Here is a 26,054-nt window from a genome sequence, read left to right as displayed (position 1 = left end):
TGGCTGTGTGCTCGATTTTATACACCTGTCAGCAACGGGTGTGGCTGAAATAGCCAAATCCACTCATTTGAAGGGGTGTCCACATACTTTTGTATATATTTGGTATTAATGATTAACTTGAAGATGACATTTTTAATCAACCACAGCTTGAAACCCTAGGCCAATATGTTTTATCTATTTTTAGTTGAACCCTGGGTTGAATTGAAACAATAGTTGTTGATGACTTTTGCAAATGCTATATAGGCCTAAATGGCATCATTGATAATATATTACTTATAAAGTATGGTTACATTTAATTTGCTCTGTTAAATCTGCCCTTTCGAATGACTTCGATAGCAACAGTGAATATATTTAGTTAGTAAGAGAGTTCTCAATAATCATTCTCACAATAGCACAGTCAGTGACAAATATAAAAGCTAAGCAGAGCTGGGCTTGGTTAAAACCTTGGATGGGAGACCAAATGAATAGCTGTAGATCAACTCTCCAGTAGGAGGTTTTGCCCAGCCTATTGTTTTATTTCTGATAGTGGATATAAAGTTGAAGATCTGGTGTTGTTTCAAAGGTACAAACTCAACATATTTTAAACAAGGTTTTTCTATTTAGAAAATTGGTTACAATGATGATATAATCCTGTGTTTCAAATTTCACCCTCAAAACAACAGTATGCGTTGATAACTTTTTTCAAATTTAATGTATTTTCCACATAGATTCCACATCACAATACGTCAGCAAATTACGTTAAAACAACGTTGATTCAACCAGTTTGTGCCCAGTGGGATCTGTCTGAGTGAGTGAGTGAGTGTGAGCTTGAATGACTGTCTGTGAGTGAGCACAGATTGCATCCCCCACCTCCCCCAACCTCCTCCTCTCCTGTCCCGTCTCGTCCTGTCCCTTGGGCAGCCGAAGGGCACACAAATGCACCTGCCTGTAATACAAACCTCCAGGCCAGACGCTTATCCAACCATCTCCAAGTTCTTACAGCATCTTACAGCCACACACACTGGTGTCCCCTTACACACACACACACACACACACACACACACACACACACACACACACACACACACACACACACACAGGTTAGGATTGACGGTATAGATGAAGAGTTCCGTTGGAGATAAATTTGGTTCGTAGTGAGCACATAGCCCTGTTTTAATCAATTCACATACTTCCTGAGGAATGTTGAGATTTATGACATCACCGTCTAATCCCTCTTCATCACATTCTTATACTGAATAAAACAATTGGAATCTTCAGCCCCCTTCACAGTCTTCCACTTCCCTTCAATGACACTTTAATTGTTCAAGCCTTCTTCAGTTGGCTACATATGAGGCATTCCTTTTCCTCCCTATAGCACAGCATCAGACGTAACAATATCCTTACTGACCAGGGAAGATCTTAAATGACTAAAATGTAAATGTACCTCGTGGTACATGAAGACCTTCACTAAATCAGACCAAGAGCCCGTCCTTCCTCCTTTCTCTCATTCCTTCTCTCTCTTTTCTCTTTCACACACCAAGGATTATACGTAACATTATTGTTCTCATGTCATGCTTCTCTCAGTCTCCAACGTGATGATAGTATGAAAGGCATATAGAGTTAACACTGGCATGTTTTCCTTGGCTAGGGTTACTGAGAAAGACGGACTGGATTTTCATGGGGTAAGTGATATACACTGCCTGAACGAAAGCTACTCTTGGCATTTGCATGTCAGAGCAAATGGCAGGGAAGACGCAGGTGTGTGTGTTCCTATGTAACAGGAGTCTCCTGTGCGAGTAGGGACAGGTGTGTCACCACTTGACCACGCCCCCAGGCCACACGGCACCTCCTGTCCCTAACACCTGTCCCCTCTGTCTGTGCAGAGACCTGTGTCTCACACACACACAAACACACGCATGCACAAACACACACACACACACACACACACACACACACACAGTGGGCTGGTCAGTGGGCTGTGACGGACTGAACACAACCCTGTCTCCATCTGCTTTCTCCAACTCTGTGACATTTAAGAAGGCTCATCTCTATCCACCACAATACTAAACCACTCTCCACTGACCAGTCAAGGCAATAAAGACAATCACATCAATCAATGGGTGAGAGGAGCCATGAGTGACATGAGTGAGCCACTGCTCGTTGTAAAGCTAAACATTTTTGGAATGAGAATGAGTGACAAGGAGTTGGCATGATAGCACCGTTAGGCTGGTACCCAGGTTACAAAAACGCAAACAATGGAACAATATTGCCAGAAGCATGACTTGAATTAGCAATTGATGTCTCCAGCACTCAATGAATGGCATTCCACGAGAGCAATGTAAGCAGGAGAATACTTTCGGCAAAAGAAGATCCTTCAGAAAGTATTCATACCCCTTGACTTATTCCACATTTTGTTGTGTTACAGCCTGAATTCAACATGGATTTTCTAACCCATCTACACACAATACCCGATAATGACAGTGAAAACCTGTTTTTAGAAATGTTTGCAAATGTATTGAAAATGAAATCCAGAAATCTCATTTACGTAAGTATTCACACCCTTGAGTCAATATATGTTATAATCACCTTTGGCAGCGATTAAAGCTGCAACTCTTTCTGGGTACGCCTCTAAGAGCTTTGCACACCTGGATTGTATAATATTTGCACATTATTCTTACAAAAATTCTTCAAGCTCTGTCAAGTTGGTTGTTGATCATTTCTAGACAGCCAAGTCTTGCCATAGATTTTCAAGACGATTTAAGTCAAAACTGTAACCAGGCCACTCAGGAACAATGTTGTTTTGGTACGCAACTCCAGCATACATTTGGCCTGTTTTATGTTATTGTCCTGCTGAAAGGTGAATTCATCTCCCAGTGTCTGGTGGAAAGCATACTGAACCAGGTTTTACTCTAGGATCTTGCCTGTGCTTAGCTCCATTCTGTTTATTTTTTATCCAGAAAAAGAATCCACAGTCCTTAAAGATTATAAGCATACCCATAACATGATGCAGCCACCACTATTCTTGAAAATATGGAGAGCGGTACCCAGTAATGTGTTGTATTGGATTTGCTCCAAACATAACACTTTGTATTCAGGACAAAAAGTGAATTGCCTTGCCAATGTTTTTGCAGTATTACTTTAGTGCCTTGTTGCAATTAGGATGCATGTTTTGGAATATTTTTTTTCTGTACAGGCTTCCTTCTTTTCACTCTGTTAATTAGGTTAGTATTGTGAAGTAACTAGAATGTTGTTGGTCCATCCTCAGTTTTCTCCTATCACAGCCATTAAACTCTGTAACTGATTTAAAGTCACCATTGGTCTCATGGTGAAATCCCTGAGCGGTTTCTTTCCTCTCCGGCAATTGAGTTGGGAAGGATGCCTGTGTCTTTGTAGTGATTGGGTGTATTGATACACCATCCAAAGGTAATTAATAACTTCACCTTGTTCAAAGGGACATTCAATGTCTGCTTTTTTAAATGTTTACCCATCTACCATTAGGTGCCCTTCTTTGCGAAGCATTGGATAACCTCTCTGGTCTTTGTGGTTGAGTCTGTGTTTGACTTTCACTGCTCGACTGAGGGACCCTACAGATAATTGTATGTGTGGGATTCAGAGATGAGGTAGTCATTCAGAAATCATGTTAAACACTATTATTGCACACAGAGTGAGTCCATGCAACTTATTATGTGACTTGTTAAGCACATTTTTACTCCTGAACTTATTTAAGCTTGCCATAACAAAGGGCTTGAATATTTATTGATTCAAGACATTTCAGCTTTTCCTTTCTAATTAATTTGTAAACATTTCGAAAAACATAATTCTACTTTCACATTATGGGGTATTGTGTGTAGGCCAGTGACATAAAATCTTAATTTAATCCATTTTAAAATCAGGCTTTAACACAACAAAATGTGAAAAAAGTCAAGGGGTGTGAATACTTTCTGACGGCACTGTAAGTATAGGCCAAGTTACCTGAAATGACTAGCTAGCTAATAGTCACATAAGCTAATTCCCTAGCTCGGAAAGATGTTTGTTGTCTACGACCTGTAAGTATGGCATTGATTAACATAGTAATGAAAAGTACTATTCTTGTGTGAAAAGAGACGTACGTTTGTGGAAACGAAAAGAAAATGGAGAGATGAGTCTAGAATCAGGTGAAATCAATTAGCAAGTAAAGGTGGGGTCTGGCCTGCAGGGTTGAGCGTGAGATCCTAATACTGTACAAAAACTAATTTTGTTGTAAAAACATTTAACACTGTGATTTGTCCGGTGCTTACATTGAAAAGGTTGTCCTGTCCTGTTGCAAACGCCTTGGCAGAGGCGTCATGCTCATTGGGGGCATAGGGGCATGTGCCCCCTCAGATTTGTCCCGTTAAAATATATATATATATAGCTTGTCTAACTATCTTAGCTGGCATGCCTGCTGGCAAGGTTGGTAGCAAGCAATTAATAATTATACTGAATAAGACACACATTTCATTCAATCTTATACCCAGATTTTTCAGAGATGCAGAGAAGCATATTTAGTTTCTTTAAAAAAATAACCACCAGTCAGGACGATACAGACAGCTCAAATGGTATGCTTAGATATGCAGAAAAATAAACATATTTTTGACATAGAATTAAGCATAATGATTATGGCTCTAGATTGCAGGAAAAAGTTTTAGGTGTTTGAAAAATGCTACATTCTTCAACTTCTGGAAGGGTACAGACCACCCCCCAGCCATCCTCAAATAGTTTGTGCCCCCTCATAGATTTCCACGATGGCTATATTTTTTGTAAAATAAAGAATTGCAAGTGTGATAAATTAATATGGGGAGCTATGGTCATTTTAGTTCTATGGTGTCCTATTTTGAATACCTATACCTTTTACATAATTATATAGCTTATATTTCAGATTTAAATAGGATGAAATGAGTTCATCACACACACACACCATAGTTCTGACTCCTCAGGACCAGCTGGGATAGAGAGAGTCATTTGCAGGTATACCTACCCCCCCCCCCCCCCCCCCCCCCTTCATCCTCTCCTCCCCTTACTCCCCCTCTTCTCCCTCAGACGTTGAAGTCATTACTTGACAGGTTGTTTTCTTGAACCCAAAGGAAAACAACCCCCCCGAGCACAGTGCTGAGAGGATTCCCACATGACTGCCTCGGCATGGTGCCACCGACCCCCCGCAGACACACACACATACACACACACCAACCAAACCCTTCGGCTCTGTACAAAAGCTTTTCCAGATGTGCCCTCATCAGAGTATGTGAGAGGAGCGGAGCGTGGAGCGGAGCGTGGAGCGGAGCTGGAGCGGAGCGTGGAGCGGAGCTGGAGCGGAGCGTGGAGCGGAGCTGGAGCGGAGCGGAGCGTGGAGCGGAGCTGGAGTGGAGCGTGGAGCGGAGCTGGAGCGGAGCGTGGAGCGGAGCATTGGGCGGAGGCTGCTGAGGGGAGAACGGCTCATAATAATGGCCGGAACCGAGCAAATGGAATGGCATCACCATGTGTTTGATGTATATGATACCGTTCAACTGATACCACCTCAGTCATTACCAAGAGCCCATTCTCCCCAATTAAATTGCCACCGACCTCATGTGGTGTACTTACTACCTGCACATGCTAAAAGAAAGGAGTGAGGTGGATAGATAACTAAGTGTGTCACTGTAGCAAAGTATTTATAAACTAAAAATCAGATCTCAAACTTTTCGTTCATTTTTGTTCTATTATCTATAGAATAATTGATTTTGGCCCAATAGGCCTGGCATATTCCCATGTTCAAGGAGCGTTCTGTTTTGATTGGGTTATTTTGCCTAAAAACCTTTAGGCCTAACTATAGATATATATTTTTAACAACTCTGCATCTCTGTCCAGCCTGGCAAGAGTGGCCAAAAGGGTGTTTAGCATCCCCAGTGGCTCTGGAGGGGATATTCTACGCTGCTGGCCGGCTCTCCTGCTCTCCAGGCACCATCGCATGAGCCTGAAGCCACAGACTCGCCAAACTCGTGTTTCTAAAAATGTATTCTAAAAAGGAATTCAAAGGTACTAATAAGTAATTTTATGTTTAATTTGTATTTAATTGTAAGTAAGTCACAGCCTATATGCGCAATGTATAGACTATAATGATTTAATACAACAAAATGTTGTTTAGATGCTGAGCCCTTTATGTCCCTGCCAGACTATTGTGTTGCACTGGAAAATGCTTCACAACGTATTTCTTTGTAGGCTATAGCCTTGAAATATTATAGCCTAAATAATTAATTTCCATTGCTTCTTAGGCTCCCTGTCTGGCTCCTGACCTATTTAGAGTGTTTATATGCTGTTTAATAAGACATGTAGCCTATTTGAAATGATGAGCGCTTCTTACATTCACCTTTTCATGTTTATTCAAATACTTTTAATTCAAATCCATATGGTTTGGTTTGAAACCAAATGGTCGGTCTAGGTAGTCACAAAAATAGATGGGTGTTGGTTAAATTGGGATTTTAATGAATGGAGTTTTTTTTTCCTGTGAGCATGGAGCGGTTTTTAGCAAAGCGGTTGGAAAGGACGTGGAGCGGTTTTTAGCAAAGCGGTTGGAAAGGACGTGGAGCGGTTTTTAGCAAAGCGGTTGGAAAGGACGTGGAGCGGTTTTTAGCAAAGCGGTTGGAAAGGACGTGGAGCGGTTTTTAGCAAAGCGGTTGGAAAGGACGTGGAGCAGTTTTTAGCAAAGCGGTTGGAAAGGACGTGGAGCGCTGGAGTGGGATTTCCAACCGCTCAACTACGCTCACATACTCTGGCCCTCATCCGTTCTATTAGAAAGAGATGCCACCAAGGACAAACATACACACACACACACACACACACACACACACACACACACACACACACACACACACACACACACACACACACACACACACACACACACACACACACACACACACACACACACACACACACACACACACACACACACACACACACACACACACACACACACACACACACACACACACACACACACACACACACACACACACTGAAGACAGGATGTCATAAATGCCAGCCAAATGGGACATGATTACCAGAGGATCATCAGACACAGGCCAGAGGGAGGGAGGGGTAAGCATCCCGTTTCTCTGTTAAATTTACTGTCAAACTCCCAATCCTCAATACACAACTCTAAAAGTAATTTATTACTGGATCTCCCTCTCTCTCTCTCTCTCTCTCGTCTCCCCCCGCAGCGACAGACAAGGTTCTCCCCCACTTATCCCAAACAGCTGTGTAAATCTGGACCCACGTCACACTGACGGCAGGCCCAATAAGGTGCTCCCTCAGGGGGATAGACCACCCCACTACCCCCTCGGTCTTGGAGATCTGGAGCCTGGATCAGTCACTCAGATTATACAACAAGTCTATGTTCAAATTGTCTAAAGTGGCCCACCTCCACCTTTCCTATTTTTAGGCCCCATCATCCTTGGAGATACACTGTACATGTTGGATTTTCTTCCTAGCAACTCTCCCCTTGGCTTGCTCTCTTGAGAGTTTGGAGGGGTTTGGGTTGCTCTTGTGGTTGCTGTTTGCATCAAATGCATTAGTGTTGCTCCATGATTAATTGATTAGATTAATTGATACACAAGGCACGGTGGAGTTGCTCTTTCAGATTGGAGGACACAGGACAGGAAAGGAAGCTAGCAAGCCAGGAAACCACCACTTTAGCATATTGGGACATTTAGCCAACTCATCTTTCATTTATCTGCTCTTTAAACAGAGAGGTTACTTAAGCCTTTCTCACTATCACCAACAGCCACTCTATTAACAGTCTTTCACTCCTCTCCCCCTTTCACTCCCTCTCTCCTTCCCTCCTGCCTCTATCACTGGAGCGCTAAATGAGCAACAAATAGCTAATCAACCTAGGATTGACACCTCACATCAAGGGAAAGAGGGAATAAGGAGGGAGGTAAAGAAAGTACTAACAAAGACATTACCCCCCCCCCCCCCCCCCAAGCTCAGCCTACGCCCTCCCTCACCATCCTCCCTCCCCCTCCTAGCTCAGCCTCCGCCCTCGCTCCCAATCCTCCCTCCCCGTCTTTCCCCTCCGCCCCTCTCTCCCAGCAAAAGCCCTCACACCTCAGCAGGTGTGGAGAGAGAAGAAATGGAGAGAATGAGTGAAAAAATAGTAAAATGAAAAGAAAGAGAGGACCTGTTTTGAGTCCTAGGCCTCTGCCATACATGCTGGCCTGGACTTGCACTGCAAACAGAAAAACCTCCCCCACACATACACCGTCAGTCTCTCAGCTTCTATTTTTCCATTTTAGTCATATAGCAGACACTCTTATCCAGAGTGACTTACAGTAGTGAGTGCATACTCACTGGTCCCCCGTGGGAATCAAACCAAGCGCCATGCTCTACCAACTGAGCTACTGCAGCATTGGGGTCAATTCCATTTCAATGTCTATTAATTCAATTGAAAATATTCAAAAAAAGTGTAATTTATTTTCCAATCATTTGTAATTTTTTTCATTCCTAAATCGGAATTCAGTTCCAAAAGTCAATTTGGTCTCGTATCCAAATCAATTGCACTTTACCCTGAGACATAGGCTGACAGATGGGGATCAGGTGTTTAGCCAGGTAAGGACTGTGCTTTGTAGAGTTATTATTCTATTCTTTTTCTATCTATATATTATTCTCCACAAGCTATTTCTCTTTCTCTCTTTCTACACCATCACTGCTCCAGTCAGATCCTCCACAGCACCTCATTAACCTCCTGGCAGGGGGTGGGGGCATCAAAGTAGCAGGATCCCTGCAGACTCACTGAGCAATCCTACCATGGGGGTCTGGAGCCGCAACGTCTCACCCCCCAATGAGAGGCCATGACACACACACACACACACACACACACACACACACACACACACACACACACAGGGCTGACCCCTCAGGACCAGCTGGGATAGAGTCATTTGCAGGAATACATCTACCCCCCCCCCCCCCCTCACTCCCCCTCACGCTGCATTCCTTCCAGAGTGTGTCGGCTGGGCCAGCGTTTTGCCACCACTGGCCCATTTGTGTCAGGGCTTGAGGAGATCAGCTCCCCCATACCTTCAGCCCCAGTGTGTGTTTGTGAGTCATAATGTCTAATATTGGTTTATGTGAGTTTCAGAATGTATAGGGGATCAGTGACAAAACCATAGAAATCAGCCTATCACACAAGTATGCAGGTAATCCAAAGGGTTAAAAAAATTACACACATCTGTCAATCATAACAATTGATGGGTATTGACAAGCACAGTTAGAGGCCTATGGAATGGGAGGATTGTGTTTATGTGTGTGTGTGTGTGTTGGAAAAGCAGGGAGGGGTCTACAAATAACAACCCAATCTGCCAGAGAGGCAAGTGCAGCAGGAGGGTGACGGAGGGGTAGAGGAGGAGGGGGTGGAGGAGGAGGGAAGGCACCTTGCAACAGCTGGTCTCAATTATCCATGAAGGGGCTGGGGGGGTGGGGAGTGTGGGTGTGTGTGTGTGAGACAGGGGGTACGGGGGGCTGAGTGTGTGTGTGAGACAGGGTGATACGGGGGGGGGGGGGGGGGGGGGGGGGCTGAGACCACTGGCGCCAGGAGGGGAGCTACAGGTCAGGGAGGATGAAGATTATAAAAATACTATAACAGGCAGTTGGCCTTGTGGTGGTGTGAGGGAGGGGTGGATATTCCTCCGCTGGCTCTGAGAATCAGTGCCACAGGATGTGCAATGGAAGAGTGTGTGTGTGTGTGTGTGTGTGTGTGGCAGGGTGGTATTTTACATCCACTTCCTGTAATATAACTTTCCTGTCCAAACAACAGAAGTTTATTCCTCTGTGACTTCAACCAGGAATAGAATAGTCATTTCCACAGCAGACTCGGGCCAGGACAGTTAGCAAGCATTCATGCAATCCCTTCCTGCAAAATCCTTACTTAGACTAACTGGTATTACTGACTGTGTGTGTGTGTATCCATTTGTCAGTGAGCCATGTATTGTTTGCCTACTCAGATATGTGGTTGTTGCCAGAGCCATTTCTGCATTACAGAAAATCCCCTCTATGGAAATGGTGTCTTATCGCCCTCTAGTGGAGAAAGATGTGAAACACCAGATGAAGTTCACCCCTCAAATGGTTAAATTGAGGATTACATTTACATTTTAATCATTTAGCAGAAGTTCTTATCCAGAGCGACTTACAGGAGCAATTAGGGTTAAGTGCCTTGCTCAAGGGCACAGACAGATTTTTCACCTAGTCGGCTCGGGGATTAGAACCAGCGACCTTTCGGTTACTGGCACAACGCTCTTAACCATTAAGCTACTTGCCTGTAGTGAGGAAATGCTGATCCCAGGCCTGTGCCTACAGACATCTACACAGAGCTCTAAGAAAACAGAACTCAGATAGCCAGGCAGAGAAAATAGTTGTATTTTGCAGCTGTTGACAGTTACACTCTGTATCATAAAATCCTTCAAACGGTGAGACTGTATCTCTACGATTAGTCTTTAATTCCAAATTATATTCTTTTTTTTTTTTTAACACAAAGTACATAATTAAATCAACAAACATACCATCTATGACCAACAGCAGTGGGCTATCTCGAGGCAGACTGTAGAGTAAAAGTTGCGTTTACATTGTTTAAATGAAGATAACATAACCAGACTCACAAATTATACCAAACTGTAGTCAGAGACAGGCAGGTAGGTAGGAAACAATCAGTAGGGTACATGGATGAAAACACAATAAATATGATAACACAACACTAATCACAAACTGACCCGTTTCAAAACCGAAACCAATGTCAGAGAATGAAAACCAAATGTCAAAATCAAAACAGAAGCTTCAGCTCTCAAATCCCACGCTCTCAAATCCCACACTGCATGCATTGTATTCTTCCATGTACACTACCCACACTGTGGCCCATCTCTGTTGGTCAGTTAAAGTGGCCAACTTTTTGGAAAATAATTAAGCTATACGCCAGATCTCTGATCTTTATGCTCCAAGTCAACCCCTACTTCAGCCTACATACTGTACGTACGTCAACGACCAGGCTAACTACGGTGGGTGGCAATAATAAACTCAAACCCACATAGAAACCATGCTTATAAGAACGACAATGTCCTGAAAGACAAACAATGGTTGCCTGCATGTTTGTATGTCGATACAATAACATGAAATAAATACAGCTACAATGTAAAAGAAGCATGATTGTCCAAAAAGGGTTTAGTGTAACTTTCACCAGGATGGATAAATATGTAGCAGTTGTTGCTAGGCTATCTGAAATATGCCTGTCTTATAGTGGCACATCAAGATGCATAGCGGGGAAAAGAGTGGGAAAGTGAGGAACGTGGCGCAAGTATATTGACACACACATGCTCCCACACTTTTCTTACAATGTAATACCATAATGATACTGGCATAAGGCTAAATAACCACACTTAAACCTAAAACATATGCTTAAAATAAAATGAGATAAAAAGCTAATAAAATAATGACTATATGATATAATCCCTGACAGAACTGAATCAGAGTGAACAGAACCCCGAGTAAAGGGACTTCTTCTGGTCATTGCCCCTAGATACTGATCTGAGGTCAGTTCTGCATTTCCCCCGATGGTTCAGGTGAGAATTTGGTGTGTGATCGTAAAACTGTGTTAAAGGTAAACTTCTACTCACACCTTCTGCTCCCTGCCATGTAACATTCATCATCACTAGAAGGCGGTTAAAGAATGCATTACACACCTTTTCAACCAATGGGCTTGACTCACATTTTCTTGAGGTGGTGGTCACCACCGAGAAATCCAACTACTTTTTTCTGGTTCATATAAAGCCAATGAACTAAGCAGACCAGACACAGCTGCTATCCCATTGATGTCTATGGGAGAGCCACACCTTAAAGGATAATTTTCAAAATACAGAAATATAGCCGGTATGATGCATTTTGCATCATATGATGCTGTGTTTTGCATCATACCAGCTGTATTTCTGTATTTTGAAAGTTAGTTTAGTTGGTCAAAGAGTCTGACTTTTGCCTTCTGTTGTCCACGGTTGTCTGCAGCCCAGCTTCTTCTTCCCTGGCTATCTGCTTCATCATTGTTCTCACCGTCATTGTTGGCCCAGCTTGGCTTCAGAGGGGTGAGCTCCGGTGCAATCGAATCGCCGTCCTAAACAAACGTGGTCACAAACAAACACACAGATACCAGGGTCCATTTTAAACTTGGAGAAAGTACAGTACGTGTGGTGCAGGTAAGCTAGTCATAGCTAGGTGGCTTCTCCTTGCACTCGAATGTCATCTTCCTTACACAACGCTAAGAGTTTGAGATAAAGAGATCCATACAGCAAATGAAAGAGATAGAGGCCTCCTGACCTGAGGCTTGGAGAAGTTGTTGTCCATGCACCACTGGACAAAGTTCTTCTTAGCTGCCTCCACAGTCTTCTCATCTCTCTTCTTACAGTAGACCCTGATCAGCTGCTCAGCAAACCGCTCTGGCAGCATCTGAGACACCTACAGGGGAGAACAATCATGTCAAATAATGTTTTCAAGATCCAAAATAATTAACTATTTTTAAAAAGATTTGAGTGCATTGCAGTATTGACCTGGTTCTTGAAGATCTGGGTGGCTTTGGTTGGGGTATTCTTGCAGTAGAAACGCACGTTGTTGATGGGGTTCTTCTCCTTCATACCCCAGTCCATGTTGATGATCTAATGAAGAGAATGGAAGAGGGACAGAAAGAGATAGGGTGGGAGAGAGATGAAGAGGCAAAGAGAGTAGTGCTGAGCGATTAGTGCTTTTCTAGGGAGGGAGAGAGATGAAGAGGCAAAGAGAGTAGTGCTGAGCGATTAGTGCTTTTCTAGGTCGTTTCGGTTATTAAAAAATAATCACGGTTTTCAATTTCAGTTTCGATTATTTTTGTAAAACATTAAATGCATTATGAAATAATGACATTACAATTATTTTTTTGCTTTTAAATTGTGAATGATTTGATTTCTCTCTAGAGAAACAGCACATTGGGCTTACAAAAAACCTAGAACTAAATGGAATTCAAGTAATTAAACCAACATCGGTCGTTTAATAACCCCCCCAAAACAGATGTCGGTTAATCTGGCCTTCATGGCCACATGCACTCTTAAATCTCCACCCGGTACAGTCAGAAGAGGACTGGCTCCTCTAGGTTTCTTCCTAGGTTCCTGCCTTTCTAGGGAGTTTTTCCTAGCCACTGTGCTTCTACATCTGCATTGCTTGCTCTTTTGAGTTTTAGGCTGGGTATCTGTAAAACACTTTGTGACAACTGCTGACGTAAAAAGGGCTTTATAAAATACATTTTATTGATTGACATATTTTCAATAAAGCAAATGGTAATAAAGGGTTATCTATAGACAGGGGGGAGGGATGTTCTGTGATATGTTATGTGTCTTCAATCAGTTCCCTGATTGAGGTGAAAAGACTGAACACTCACGTTGACTACAAAGTCTGCTGGCTCTAGAGTGACGCCCTGGAGGTCGCTAACAGGCCTGCACTTCGCCACGCTGCTTGCCCAGTTCAGGAGCTTTTCCTGGGGGAGAGAAGAGGAGGATGAGAGGCACATAATATGGATCTTCTAAAAAAGCTTACCTAGTAAGCCATGGGAGGATATTCACCCTCCATCCCTCAGACACACACCTGTGAGACCTCCACATATTTCTTGGCCTGGGTCTGTCCCACATACTTGTAGAGGATTCTGCAGGTGATGTTCTGGAGGATCTTTCTGGCATCGGCCAGCTCAGATGACGACGAGTACAGGATCTGCTCAAACACATGGTCTACATGGGGAGGGAGGGGGAGAGAAGGAGGAGAGACAGGGGAGAGGGAGAGAGACAAGGAGTGTGGGAAGAGGAGAGGTCAATCATGCAAACCAAACCCAGGCAGTGATTATGGACATGAATGTGCCACAAAGTGACAGAGAACCGGTCTGTCAAACCCAGCCAGTTAGGGCAGCCATGACACCTGGAACAAAACCCTGACAACCAAAGAAGTTTGAACCATAGAATGAGAGTGTGTAGACGAGACCAGAGCCATTCTACATATTCTATTTCTATGGGGTTGAACTGACCAGTGAGTTTAGTGTAGGCCTCCATGTCATCGATCGCCGTGGAGATGGTGAACATATTTCCCTCAGAACCTAGAATCTGGATGTGGGGGTCTGCCTTGACCAAGGCCTCTGTGATCCTGAAACAAGACAGAGACACAGGCACACACACACTTAAATCAAACATCACATTTCCAACACATAACATACAGCAGAAAAACACCTGAATGTCTGAGAACCTGTATGTATGACTGTATAAGAGATAGTAAGTCAGCTAGATATTGAACAGTAGAATACCTGTTGAGGTGAGAGCACTTACATGGTCTCTATTATGTGTCCCACTTTGTGCTGGTAGGCTCTTCTATGGAGGCAGTTGCGTGTGTGGAACATGTCGTACAGATTACCCACTTCCTGTATGCAGACAACACACACGGATATCACCGCTAAAGTAAGTGGCCTTGTCCGAGCCAGAGCGGCCCATAGGGCAGGAACCCTACCTCCTGATTCTGTAGCATGAGGCAGCTTGATGTACAAGTACACCCCCTAGACAGGACACTAGTCTATAGCAGGACCTAGTCTATATTACCACTAAACTAGGCTAATACCTAATTATTTTACCAAGTTGAATGAAAAGGTGAATGAAAACATAACAATGAAGGGAATTAATGGGAGGTGAAATCTAGGACCAAGCCTTTACCTTTTCTCGGGTGCAGATGTGCTTCTTCCCGTCTACCTCACACACACGGGCAAACTTGAGGAAGCGGTGGTAGTCAAAGTTATTCTGGATGCCCAGGTGGTAGCAGTCCCTATGGGGAGAGAAAGAGAGAGTGTGTTGTTTTGGTCTTGAGTCTGGGTTTTCCTTTTCTTTAATACTGTTTATGTTTACATTTTGTTTAAATGCGTTTAAACTGCTATCCTGCCGTAATACTCCTGGCGTAATTGTTTGTATGTTCCTGTTGTCACTAAACAAAATTTACATTTGTATGCTTTTCCTCTGCTCTACAATTAAACATATTTGAAACAGAAAGAGAGGGAGAGAGATTATTGATGGAAAGTTGCCCAAAGTGCACTCTTTCCCGATTATAAAACTGGGTGGTTGGAGCCCTGAATGCTGATTGGCTGTCAGCCGTGGTATATCAGACCGTATACCACAGGTATGACAAAACATACATTTTTACTGCTCTAATTACATTGGTAACCAGTTTATAATAGCAATAAGGCACCTTGGGGGTTTGTGGTATATTGCCAATATACCACAGCCCCTCGGGCCTTATTGCTTAAATATACACCAGTTGTCCTATGTATAGTTAGATCTGTAATAGAGCCCCACAGTGGAGGTGTCATAATACCCATAAAACCTAGCGGTCAAACAGGGAACTGGTTCAAATCATTTTTCCCATAGGGGATTTTAGAAAAACTTAAAATAAGGTCTGTGTTTTGTGTAGGCTTACCCTGGCGTGACGTTTTGATAACAGTGTAAATCTCTTTCGGACAAGGTGACTTTTATCAATATATTCGGCTCTATTTACTCTCAGATTCGAAAATCATGGCATTTGTTGTTCTTTATGATAGTCACATTAGCATTTAATTTTGGGGGAGTAAATACAGGCGAATATATTGATAAAAGTCACCCTGTCCTAGAGAGATTTACACAGTTATCAAAACGAAACACAGCACTTATTTTAAGTGTTTCTAAAATCCACTATGGGAAAAATGTATGGTGGAAAAACAACTGGAACCATTTCCCTGTTAGACCGCTAGGTTTTATGGGTATTATGACAGATACTGTGGTACTCCATATTTATTTATTTTAAATTTTATTTCACCTTTATTTAACCAGGTAAGCCAGTTGAGAACAAGTTCTCATTTACAACTGCGACCTGGCCAAGATAAAGCAAAGCAGTGCGATAAAAACAACACAGAGTTACATATGGGGTAAACAAAACATAAAGTCAAATATACAACAGAAAATATATATACAGTGTGTGTGAATGTAGCTTACTCCAGTAACTGATGATGGTTTCTAAAAGAGATCAACTCCAACTCGGGGACTCACCTGGCGAAGTAGTCCCACTTGTCCACATCGATGCCGTTCATTTTGTTGGCCACAATCTCATAGAGGAAGGACTTCTCCTCCGGACGGCCCTCATAAGGCCACTGTGGAAAGACAACAACAGACTCAGAATTAGACGAATCCTTTGAGATCCGAGCATGTACAGTAACTCCAAATTAGTTCAAGGAATACTGCTGGATACTTAACCAGAGTCAGATGAACTTGTGGATACCATTTCCATGTCTCTGTGTGCAGTACGAAGTAGGTTAGCGGTAGTTTAGCGAGCAAATGCTAACTAGCGTATCCACAAGTTTATCTGAACAAGGGCTTAAATGCCAGAATCTCGCATTATCCCTTTAAGAGTTTGAATTTAACCCGTAGACAATACACTGCTAGTAGCCATCAATAAATCATATTAATAAAGTACTTTATAAAATGTTGATTGATGTTTAATGATGCTTAAATGCTTAATTGATTGAGGTTGATTGACTGGCTGACTGACTGGTTGACTGACTAGCTAGCTAGCTGACTGGCTGGCTAGCTGACTGGCTTGCTGACTGGTTTGCTGAATGGCTGATTGAATGGCTGACTGACTCACCCCCTGGCTGAGAGGGCCAGTGTTCTGTGGTCCAGCGATCTGCTCCTTGATGAAGACCAGGTCTTCAGGTAGGACCAGGCCATGATCCTTCATCACCTGCTCCAAGGCGTTCACAGACACCAGGTGGTCAAACATCGCCAGGGACGCCTCCTCATGCTGCAACACACACATAAATACACACGTGACACATACGTTCTCGCGCCCACACAGGAAGATGAGGAGAGAAGGGTATGACAAGAAAGAGGAGGTTATTCAGACTGTAGTCTTACCTTCCACCGGGACGTTGGACGGATTTTGGGGATGAACATCCTATCAAACATATGGGAGAAAGGACCATGACCTGGAGAGAGATCACATTCAACAGAGAATAAGATTGGAAAAGAGGGAGTGTGTGTGTGTGCGTGTGCGTGTGCGTGAGAAACTCACCCAAGTCGTGACAGAGCCCAGCGATCTGGACACACAGGATGTCTCTACGGGAGATGAAGAGCTCTGGTTGTCTCTTATTCAACTCCTGGACCAGCTGACCTGCTAGGTAGCACACCCTGAAACACATGACCACAACACAACCAATGAATAACCATTGTACAACCCATTACACCTGCCAGGCAACCACAAGGGTGGGAGCTTAGGGAAGGGGCTAGGGTCTGAAAAGGAACTAGGCCAGTTTATGTTGTGCCTTTTAAAATGCAGGGTAGGGCCTCTGAAACCACATAGGCTGAATCCCAATTCTCCACCCTTTTCCAGAAGTGTGCACTTGTACACTTTCCATCGTGGATTTAAAAGCATAGGATTGGTGTAAGCATTGGCTGTACACTCTGAGAGAAGGGTGGAACCTAAGCTTCCCTTAAAGTAAATAGAATTTGCCAAAAATGGCTATATAAGTACTCCAGTGGTGGTCGGTGCCGTTTAAGATGAGGGAGGACGCAATATTCTTTAGGAGAATTGCCTTATTTCTATTACAGCATATTGGATGACTGTCATCCATATTCCATTCACCCAGCTGAATGTAACATCGATAGGTTTAGGCTACTACAATACTCAAATTTTCCCTATACCCATCATGAGGTTGCTACAACCTAGCCTATGAATTAAAGTTTACATCGTAGATGCACAGGTCAAGAGAAACATTTGAGTGATCAAGGTGACAGACAGTGACACATTCAATCTCACCTTGCACACTCTTGCCTGCATCTAGCTGATCTAGGGTGTAATCATAAATCCAACAGTTGCAAACGAGAGTTCCTATTGGCCAAATTCAGGTATGTTTATTCCCATTTTGTTCAGTTTGCTTCTGTTTAAGAAACGTTTTTCAACAGAATCGACGGAATGAATACACAGTTCACTTTCATAGCAGCCACATACAAACAGCAGGATCTGCTCATTGTATAATTCCTTCTCGCATCTATGCACTCTCCTCCTCTCACCTTTTCCTTTGCAAAACACGACTTAGTACTTGGTGGCAAAACCCTTGTTGACAATCACAGAGGTCAGACGTTTCTTGTAGTTGGCCACCAGGTTTACACACATCTCAGGAGGGATTTTGTCCCACTCCTCTGTGCAGATCTTCTCCAAGTCATTAAGGTTTTGAGGCTGACGTTTGGCAACTCGAACCTTCAGCTCCCTCCACATATTTTCTAAGGGATTAAGGTCTGGAGACTGGCTAGGCCACTCCAGGACCTTAATGTGCTTCTTCTTGAGACACTCCTTTGTTGCCTTGGCCGTGTGTTTTGGGTCATTGTCATGCTGGAATACCCATCCACGACCCATTTTCAATGCCCTGGCTGAGGGAAGGAGGTTCTCACCCAAGATTTGACGGTACATGGCCCCGTCCATTGTCCCTTTGATGCGGTGAAGTTGTCCTGTCCCCTTAGCAGAAAAACACCCCCAAAGCATAATGTTTCCACTTCCATGTTTGACGGTGGGGATGGTGTTCTTGGGGTCATAGGCAGCATTCCTCCTCCTCCAAACACGGCGAGTTGAGTTGATGGCAAAGAGCTCGATTTTGGTCTCATTTGACCACAACACTTTCACCCAGTTCTCCTCTGAATCATTCAGATGTTCATTGGCAAACTTCAGACGGGCCTGTATATGTGCTTTCTTGAGCAGGGGGACCTTGCGGGCGCTGCAGGATTTCAGTCCTTCACGGCGTAGTGTGTTACCAATTGTTTTCCTGGTGACTATAGTCCCAGCTGCCTTGAGATCATTGACAAGATCCTCCCGTGTAGTTCTGGGCTGATTCCTCACCGTTCTCATGATCATTGCAACTCCACAAGGTGAGATCTTGCATGGAGCCCCAGGCCGAGGGAGATGGACAGTTATTTTGTGTTTCTTCCATTTGCGAATAATCACACCAACTGTTGTCACCTTCTCACCAAGCTGCTTGGCGATGGTCTTGTAGCCCATTCCAGCCTTGTGTAGGTCTACAATCTTGTCCATGACATCCTTGGAGAGCTCTTTGGTCTTGGCCATGGTGGAGAGTTTGGAATCTGATTGATTGATTGCTTCTGTGGACAGGTGTCTTTTATACAGGTAACAAACTGAGATTAGGAGCACTCCCTTTAAGAGTGTGCTCCTAATCTCAGCTCGTTACCTGTATAAAAAGACACCTGGGAGCCAGAAATCTTTCTGATTGAGAGGGGGTCACATACTTATTTCCCTCATTAAAATGCAAATAAATGTATAACATTTTTGACATGCATTTTTCTGGATGTTTTTGTTGTTATTCTGTCTCTCACTGTTCAAATAAACCTACCATTAAAATTATAGACTGATCATTTCTGTCAGTGGGCAAACGTACAAAATCAGCAGGGGATCAAATACCTTTTCCCCCTCACTGTACACAGTGCCTTCAGAAAGTATTCACACCCCTTGACTTTTTCCACATTGTGTTACAGCCTTATTCTAAAATGGATTAAATCGTTTCTTTCCCCCTCATCAATCTACACATAATACCCCATAATGACGAAGCAAAAACATGTTTCTAGTCATTTTTGCTAATTTATACAAAATAAAAAACTTGAATACCACATTTACAGTACTTTGCTGAAGTACCTTTGGCAGCGATTACAGCCTCAAGTCTTCTTGGGTATGACGCTACAAGCTTGACACACCTGTATTTGGGGAAGTTTCTCCCATTCTTCTCTGCAGATCCTCTCAAGCTCTGTCAGATTGGATGGGGAGCGTCGCTGCACAGCTATTTTCAGGTCTCTAGAGATGTTCGATCGAGTTCAAGTCCGGGCCACTCAAGGACATTCAGAGACTTGTCCCGAAGCCACTCCTGCGTTGTCTTGGCTGTGTGCCCCAGTCTGAGGTCCTGAGCAGGTTTTTATCAAGGATCTCCGTTCATCTTTCCCTCGATCCTGACTAGTCTCCTAGTCCCTGCCGCTGAAAAACATCCCCACAGCGTGATGCTGCCATCACCATACTTCACCGTAGGGATGGTGCCAGGTTTCCTCCAGACGTGACGCTTGGCATTCAGGCCAAAGAGTTCAATCTCGATTTCATCAGACCAAACTCAAAGCTGGCTGTCATGTGTATTTTACTGAGGAGTGGCTTCCGTCTGGCCACTCTACCATAAAGGCCTGATTGGTGGAGTGCTGCAGAGATGGTTGTCCTTCTGGAAGGTTCTCCCATCACCACAGAGGAACTCTGGAGCTCTGTCAGAGTGACCATCGGGTTTTGGTCACCTCCCTGACCAAGGCCCTTCTCCCCCGATTGCTCAGTTTGGCCGGGCGGCCAGCTCTAGGAAGAGTCTTGGTGGTTCCAAACTTCTTCCATTTAAGAATGATTTAAGCCACTGTGTTCTTGGGGACCTTCAATGCTGCAGACATTTTTTGGTACCCTTCCCCAGATCTGTGCCTCGACACAATCCTGTCTCGGAGCTCTACAGACAATTCCTTCGACCTCATGGCTTGGTTTTTGCTCTGACATGCACTGTCAACTGTGGGACCATATATAGACAGGTGTGTGCCTTTCCAAATCATGTCCAATCTATTGAATTTACCACAGGTGGACTCCAATCAAGTTGTAGAAACATCAAGGATGATCAATGGAAACAGGATGCACCTGAGCTCAATTTCGAGTCTCATCGCAAAGGGTCTGAATACTTAAGGCATCCGTTTTTTCATTTTTAATACATTTGCAAACATTTCTACAAACCTGTTTTCGCTTTCTCATTATGGGGTATTATGAGTAGATGGATGAGGGGGATAAAAATAATTGTATTCATTTTAGAATAAGGCTATAATGTAAAACAAAATGTGGGAAAAGTCAAAGGGTCTGAATACTTTCTGAATGCACAGATTCAACCACAAAGACCAGGGAGGTTTTCCAATGCCTCGCAAAGAAGGGCACCTATTGGTAGATTAGTAAAACATTTAAAATGCAGGCATTGAATATCCCTTTGAGCATTGTGAAATTATTAATTACACTTTGGATGGTGTATCAATACACCCAGTCACTACAAAGATACAGGCGTCCTTCCTAACTCAGTTACCGGAGATGAAGGAAAGCGCTCCAGGACTTGTCGTGGCAAAATTACAACTTTTGTTATGCACATGCGCTGTATGAGCCTTAAACATGTACATTTCCAACTGTCTGTTTGAAGGTCTTGTAAGAAGGAGCTGGTATTTTTCCCACTCTGCCTCTGTTCAACTTAGTCACACGGTCAAGACAAAGACCCTCTGAGAGTGAGCACAGTGTCTCAGCCAATCCTGTTTCTTCTCATATCTGTCAAGGGCACAGCTGTGTGGAGATGAGGTGAACAGAGGCTGGCTTGAACAGAAGAGTAACGGAACTAACGTTATCCCTTGTTTATGCTCTATGACCCAATACACATAGCCACAAGAAGAAAACAAGGTATCTTATGATGCCCTGAGCTGCCAGGGAGGGGTGGAACCAGCCATGACTAAGCATATTTAAGTCCACTATATAAGATGTCAGCATTTCCTGTTTGTTGGGCTCTCAACGAATCACCTACGGGGGGGTTTGTTGACCAGCTCCATTATTGCAATAATCAATCGATATCAAATGAAGATTGATTGTTTGAAGAAATGACCAAGTCTCTCTCATTTGATTAGAAGTTCCACAACAGACAAACTAAAACAGTTACAGAGACTAATGGCTGTGATAGGAGAAAACCGAGGATGGATCAACAACATTGTAGTTACTCCACAATACTAACCAAATTGACAGAGTAAAAAGAAGAAAGCCTGAATAAAAATATTACAAAGCATCCTGTTTGCAATAAGGCACTAAAGTAAAACTGCTAAAAGTGTGGCAAAGGTTTTTGGGTTAAAAAACAAAACCTCCAGGCCACTCTTCAACATCTAAAACCAGATAAAGTATTTTTTATGGCCCGCAAATTGCTTTTGACAAAGAAATAAGTCCGAAAGAATATCTGTGTGGCCCAATGTGGCCCTCGAGACAAAATTATTGTCCACCCCTGCCCTATGGAGTACTCAAGCACACACACACACACACACACACACACACACTCGTACCCTATGGAGTGCTCAAGCACCCACAATCATACCCTATGGAGTGTTCGAAGCGGTTGTGGGAGGCCCCAGGAAAGACGAAGTATGCTCCTCCCAGCTGCTTGATGTGGCGGAGCCTCTGGAACTGAGGCGTGTCGATGATACGGACCAGCAGAGGATGCATCTCTACATGGCCATGGATGGGGTCATTAAACACCTAAAGGAGACAATAATACACCTTATCGCTGATACTCATACTGACTCTACTACTAGTCTTCCTCTTTTTCTCTCTCGGGAATAAATGAGGGTGCGTCTCTAATTATGTGGGTGAGGTGGGGCCATTACACTTACGGGAACATAATCAAAAACAGAATAGAGGACCCGTGTAGCTCAGTTGGTAGAGCATGGCGCTTGCAACGCCAGGGTTGTGGGTTCGTTTCCCACGGGGGGCCCGTATGAAGAAAAAAAATGTATGCACTCACAAACTGTAAGTCGCTCTGGATAAGAGCATCTGCTAAATGACTAAAATGTAAAATGTAATGATTTGACATGATTAGAAAAGAAAAACAGCTGTTACTCAGGGAGTTTCACTTCTGTAATTTTTTTTTTTTTTTTTACTGCAATGTGGTTGTGGTGATTTGTGCACTTCCCACCTTTTTTCTCCATCTCTACCTCACCCTGTCCGTCAATCGTTGTATGCCTAGTCTCTCCATGAGGGCTCAAAGTACCCAGCAGGGCAAGAAGAACAATAAAGTACTTTCCTCATCCGCTTCCTCTCCTTCATTTTGTCTTTCATTCACTCTCTCTAGCCTTTGAAGAGGGAACAGGGGTTAGGTCAGCTGTCTGTGTTACCTTGATGGTCTCTTCTTCTATCTGCCACAGCTTCCTCATGCAGTGCAGAATCTCCAGCCGGGGGCCTAGAGACCTGAGAGAATAGAGAGAGAAAAGAGAAAGTGAAAGAGAGTGTGTGTGTAAGTTCATAATCATAAAAGCACAATCAAGAACACAACCCTCACGGCATTGACTGAAAAACATCTGTCACAACAAATAAACCAAGGTGCACATTTGATTGGCATGCCACTGAAGATTTTCATACCAAAACCATCCCCCCACATGAAGCTGCTGAGGGGAGAATGACTCATAATAATGGCCGAACAGAGCAAATGCAATGGCATCAAACACCTGGAAACCATGTGTTTGACATATTTGATACCATTCCACCCATTCTGCTCCAGTCATTACCAGGAGCCTGTCCTCCCCAATTAAGGTGCCACCAACCTCCTGTGCACTTACCCTATACCCATATTGTCCAGATGTGTCTCTGTGAGGTATGGTAACCCCACTCCTGTTATCTTTTGCTCTGTGTGGGGACAAACAAAACAAAAACAGGTAATCTTTCCTGTGTGTTCTCATGAACACTGTAAATATGCACAATGAGAACAAAATGTCACAGGTAAATTGCATGGCATAAAACCAGAACCGTGTGAGCATAGTTAAAGTGATAAGAACGTGCTAATCTAGCTAGGGTAACGTTCTGGGTGCTCCAGACCCCCTCACTTTCACAGATCACAATTTAGTTTCAAGCTTGCTACAAGCCACATTGGCTTGTTCAATCAAATATAATGTGATCACAACAACCGAACCTCTGAATTTCTCCTCCCATTCCCCGAGACCTTCCTGACGCAGGTATCTACAAGTTTCTTCCACACCCCACTTCGTGAAATCCTGCAGGGCCACTGCAGAAACCCGCTTCTCCGGGGTTTTGAACTGGTCACCAGTACTAGTATTCGGCAAATCTTCTCTGGGACGCTTTCGAGTATCCATAACGATCGGTGATAGAACAGTGCCGGTAACAAAATAGAGCCAGTACTCGGGACTTCCTTCCGCGCGAACTATTTTCAAACTATGGAGCGTTCATGTAAATTGTCTAAGAAACGAGTTCCCTTTTTTTGCACTGGGCTGACTGACGTGAAGGAGGGAGGAGCGATCAAAGATTGTATACAGAGACGAAGATGCAAAGTTATTTGACAGTCCCATGTTACTACTGTATGCATGCCATGCGGACATTGACAACAAATGTGTCTTATTCGCTAATGGCCATTTGGAAGGAGATTTTACTTTTAAAAAGTATGTAACGTTTACTCTATGAAAATATAAATTGTGTACAATAATAATTCTGTCATGTCATTGCGTTGATCAAATCCGGAAGTGATTCACAGAGAGAATCTCCGTTTTTTTCTCTTTGTTATAGTAATGAGGCTTGTCTACAGGACGTCATTGGTCAAAAATAATCTGGGCGGCTGTCTTCATGCACGCCTGCCTGTCCCTGAAAACACCGGCAACAAATGTGGACTGGAACATTTGACTGGACTGGAGCAAAATTATTGTAGTTCGTTAACAAAATACAATATATTAGATTTATGCGTGATTACACAATATTATCTTCTATTCTGTGCCCCAGCTCAGCAGTCCACTGTAGTCTTTTAGAGTTGTAATGAGTGTATTTCACCAGTAGAGAGAAACATTTCTTCTCTTTTATGACCAGTGGAGTGGTCCATAGAGAAGATAATGTTGCCTAGCTAGGGTATAAGAAAATAAGTTTAGTCAGTGCTCCCAGATCTTTAGCCATCTTCTTGTGGTGGTAGCCCTAAGAGGCAATTTTTTTTTTTTTTACATCAATCTATGAATCATTCATTTTAAAAGACTGACTGGACTTGAATAAGAGAGAGTGAGGTGAGACTGCACTGTGGTCATTATAGTGAGTTTTCCAAAATATCTGAAAGGTATGGCAACAAAGCACATAATTTTACGATTTGCCCAAATCAAATCCCCCGTTATTGCAGAAAGAATAATGAATGACGAATGACTGGGGAATGTCCCAACAACTTGTGCTGCCAGTGGATAGGCTAAGACATACAGTGCATTCGGATAGTATTCAGACCCCTTGACTTTTTCGTTACAGCCTAATTCTAAAATGGATTAAATTGTTTTCCCCCCTCATCAATCTACACACAATACCCCATAATGACAAAGCAAAAACAGGTTTTAATACATTTTTGCAAATTTATAAAAATAGAAAACAGAAATATCACATTTACATAAGTATTCAGACCCTTTACTCAGTACTTTGTTGAAGCACCTTTGGCAGCAATTACAGCCTCGAGTCTTCTTGGGTATGATGCTACAAGCTTGGCACACCTGTATTTGGGGAGTTTCTCCCATTATTCTCTGCAGATCTGTGGTCCTCTGTAGCTCAATTGGTAGAGCATGGCGCTTGTAACGCCAGGGTAGTGGGTTCGATGTGGTCCTCTGTAGCTCAGCTGGTAGAGCACGGCGCTTGTAACGCCAAGGTAGTGGGTTCGATCCCCGGGACCACCCATACACAAAAAAAAATGTATGCACGCATGACTGTAAGTCGCTTTGGATAAAAGCGTCTGCTAAATGGCATATTATTATTATTATTATTATCCCCAGGACCACCCATACGTAAAAATGTATGCACAATATGACTGTAAGTTGCTTTGGATAAAAGTGTCTGCTAAATGGCATATTATTATTATATTATTATTATCTTCACAAGCTCTGTCAGGTAAGATGGGGAGCGTTGCTGCACAGCTATTTTCAGGTCTCTCCAGAGATGTTCGATTGGGTTCAAGTCTGGGCTCTGTCTGGGCCACTCAAGGACATTTAGAGACTTGTCCCGAAGCCACTTCTGCATTGTCTTGGCTGTGTGCTTAGGGTCGTTGTGCTGTTGGAAGATGAAGCTTCGCCCCAGTCTGAGGTCCTCAGTGCTCTGGAACAGGTTTTCATCAAGGATCTCTCTGTACTTTGCTCCGTTCATCTGTCCCTCAAGCCTGACCAGTCTCCCAGTCCCTGCCGCTGAAAAACATCCCCACAGCATGA

General features: G+C 43.4%; 1 protein-coding gene across 1 annotated transcript; it reads right to left on the bottom strand.

The window, feature by feature from the left end:
- Window positions 1-10,443: 10,443 nt before the first annotated feature.
- Window positions 10,444-24,107, bottom strand: samhd1 (SAM domain and HD domain 1). Its single transcript, XM_084186957.1, has 16 exons — window positions 23,795-24,107; window positions 23,445-23,511; window positions 23,004-23,076; window positions 22,208-22,368; window positions 17,101-17,216; window positions 16,944-17,014; window positions 16,675-16,830; window positions 16,080-16,180; window positions 14,721-14,829; window positions 14,343-14,434; window positions 14,048-14,163; window positions 13,618-13,757; window positions 13,415-13,510; window positions 12,555-12,659; window positions 12,325-12,462; window positions 10,444-12,121 (listed from the first exon to the last, which is right to left on the bottom strand). The coding sequence occupies exons 1-16, from the start codon at window positions 23,973-23,975 to the stop codon at window positions 11,957-11,959; spliced, it is 1,887 nt and encodes a 628-aa protein (XP_084043083.1). The 5' UTR covers window positions 23,976-24,107; the 3' UTR covers window positions 10,444-11,956.
- Between the last annotated feature and the right edge of the window lie 1,947 nt (window positions 24,108-26,054).

The sequence above is a fragment of the Coregonus lavaretus genome (assembly GCF_964263955.1).
Source record: "Coregonus lavaretus genome assembly, chromosome: 22".
Taxonomy (NCBI): domain Eukaryota; kingdom Metazoa; phylum Chordata; class Actinopteri; order Salmoniformes; family Salmonidae; genus Coregonus; species Coregonus lavaretus.
This window is presented reverse-complemented; position numbering and strand designations above follow the sequence as displayed.

Coding starts and splice junctions, on each gene's coding strand:
- samhd1 (XM_084186957.1), bottom strand. CDS start 23,975: ATGGATACTCGAAAGCGTCCCAGAGAAGATTTGCCGAATACTAGTACT. Junction 14,164..14,342: donor GGACACATAATAGAGACCAT/GTAAGTGCTCTC, acceptor GTCTTGTTTCAG/GATCACAGAGGCCTTGGTCA. Junction 13,758..14,047: donor GGCCTACACTAAACTCACTG/GTCAGTTCAACC, acceptor CTCCCCATGTAG/ACCATGTGTTTGAGCAGATC.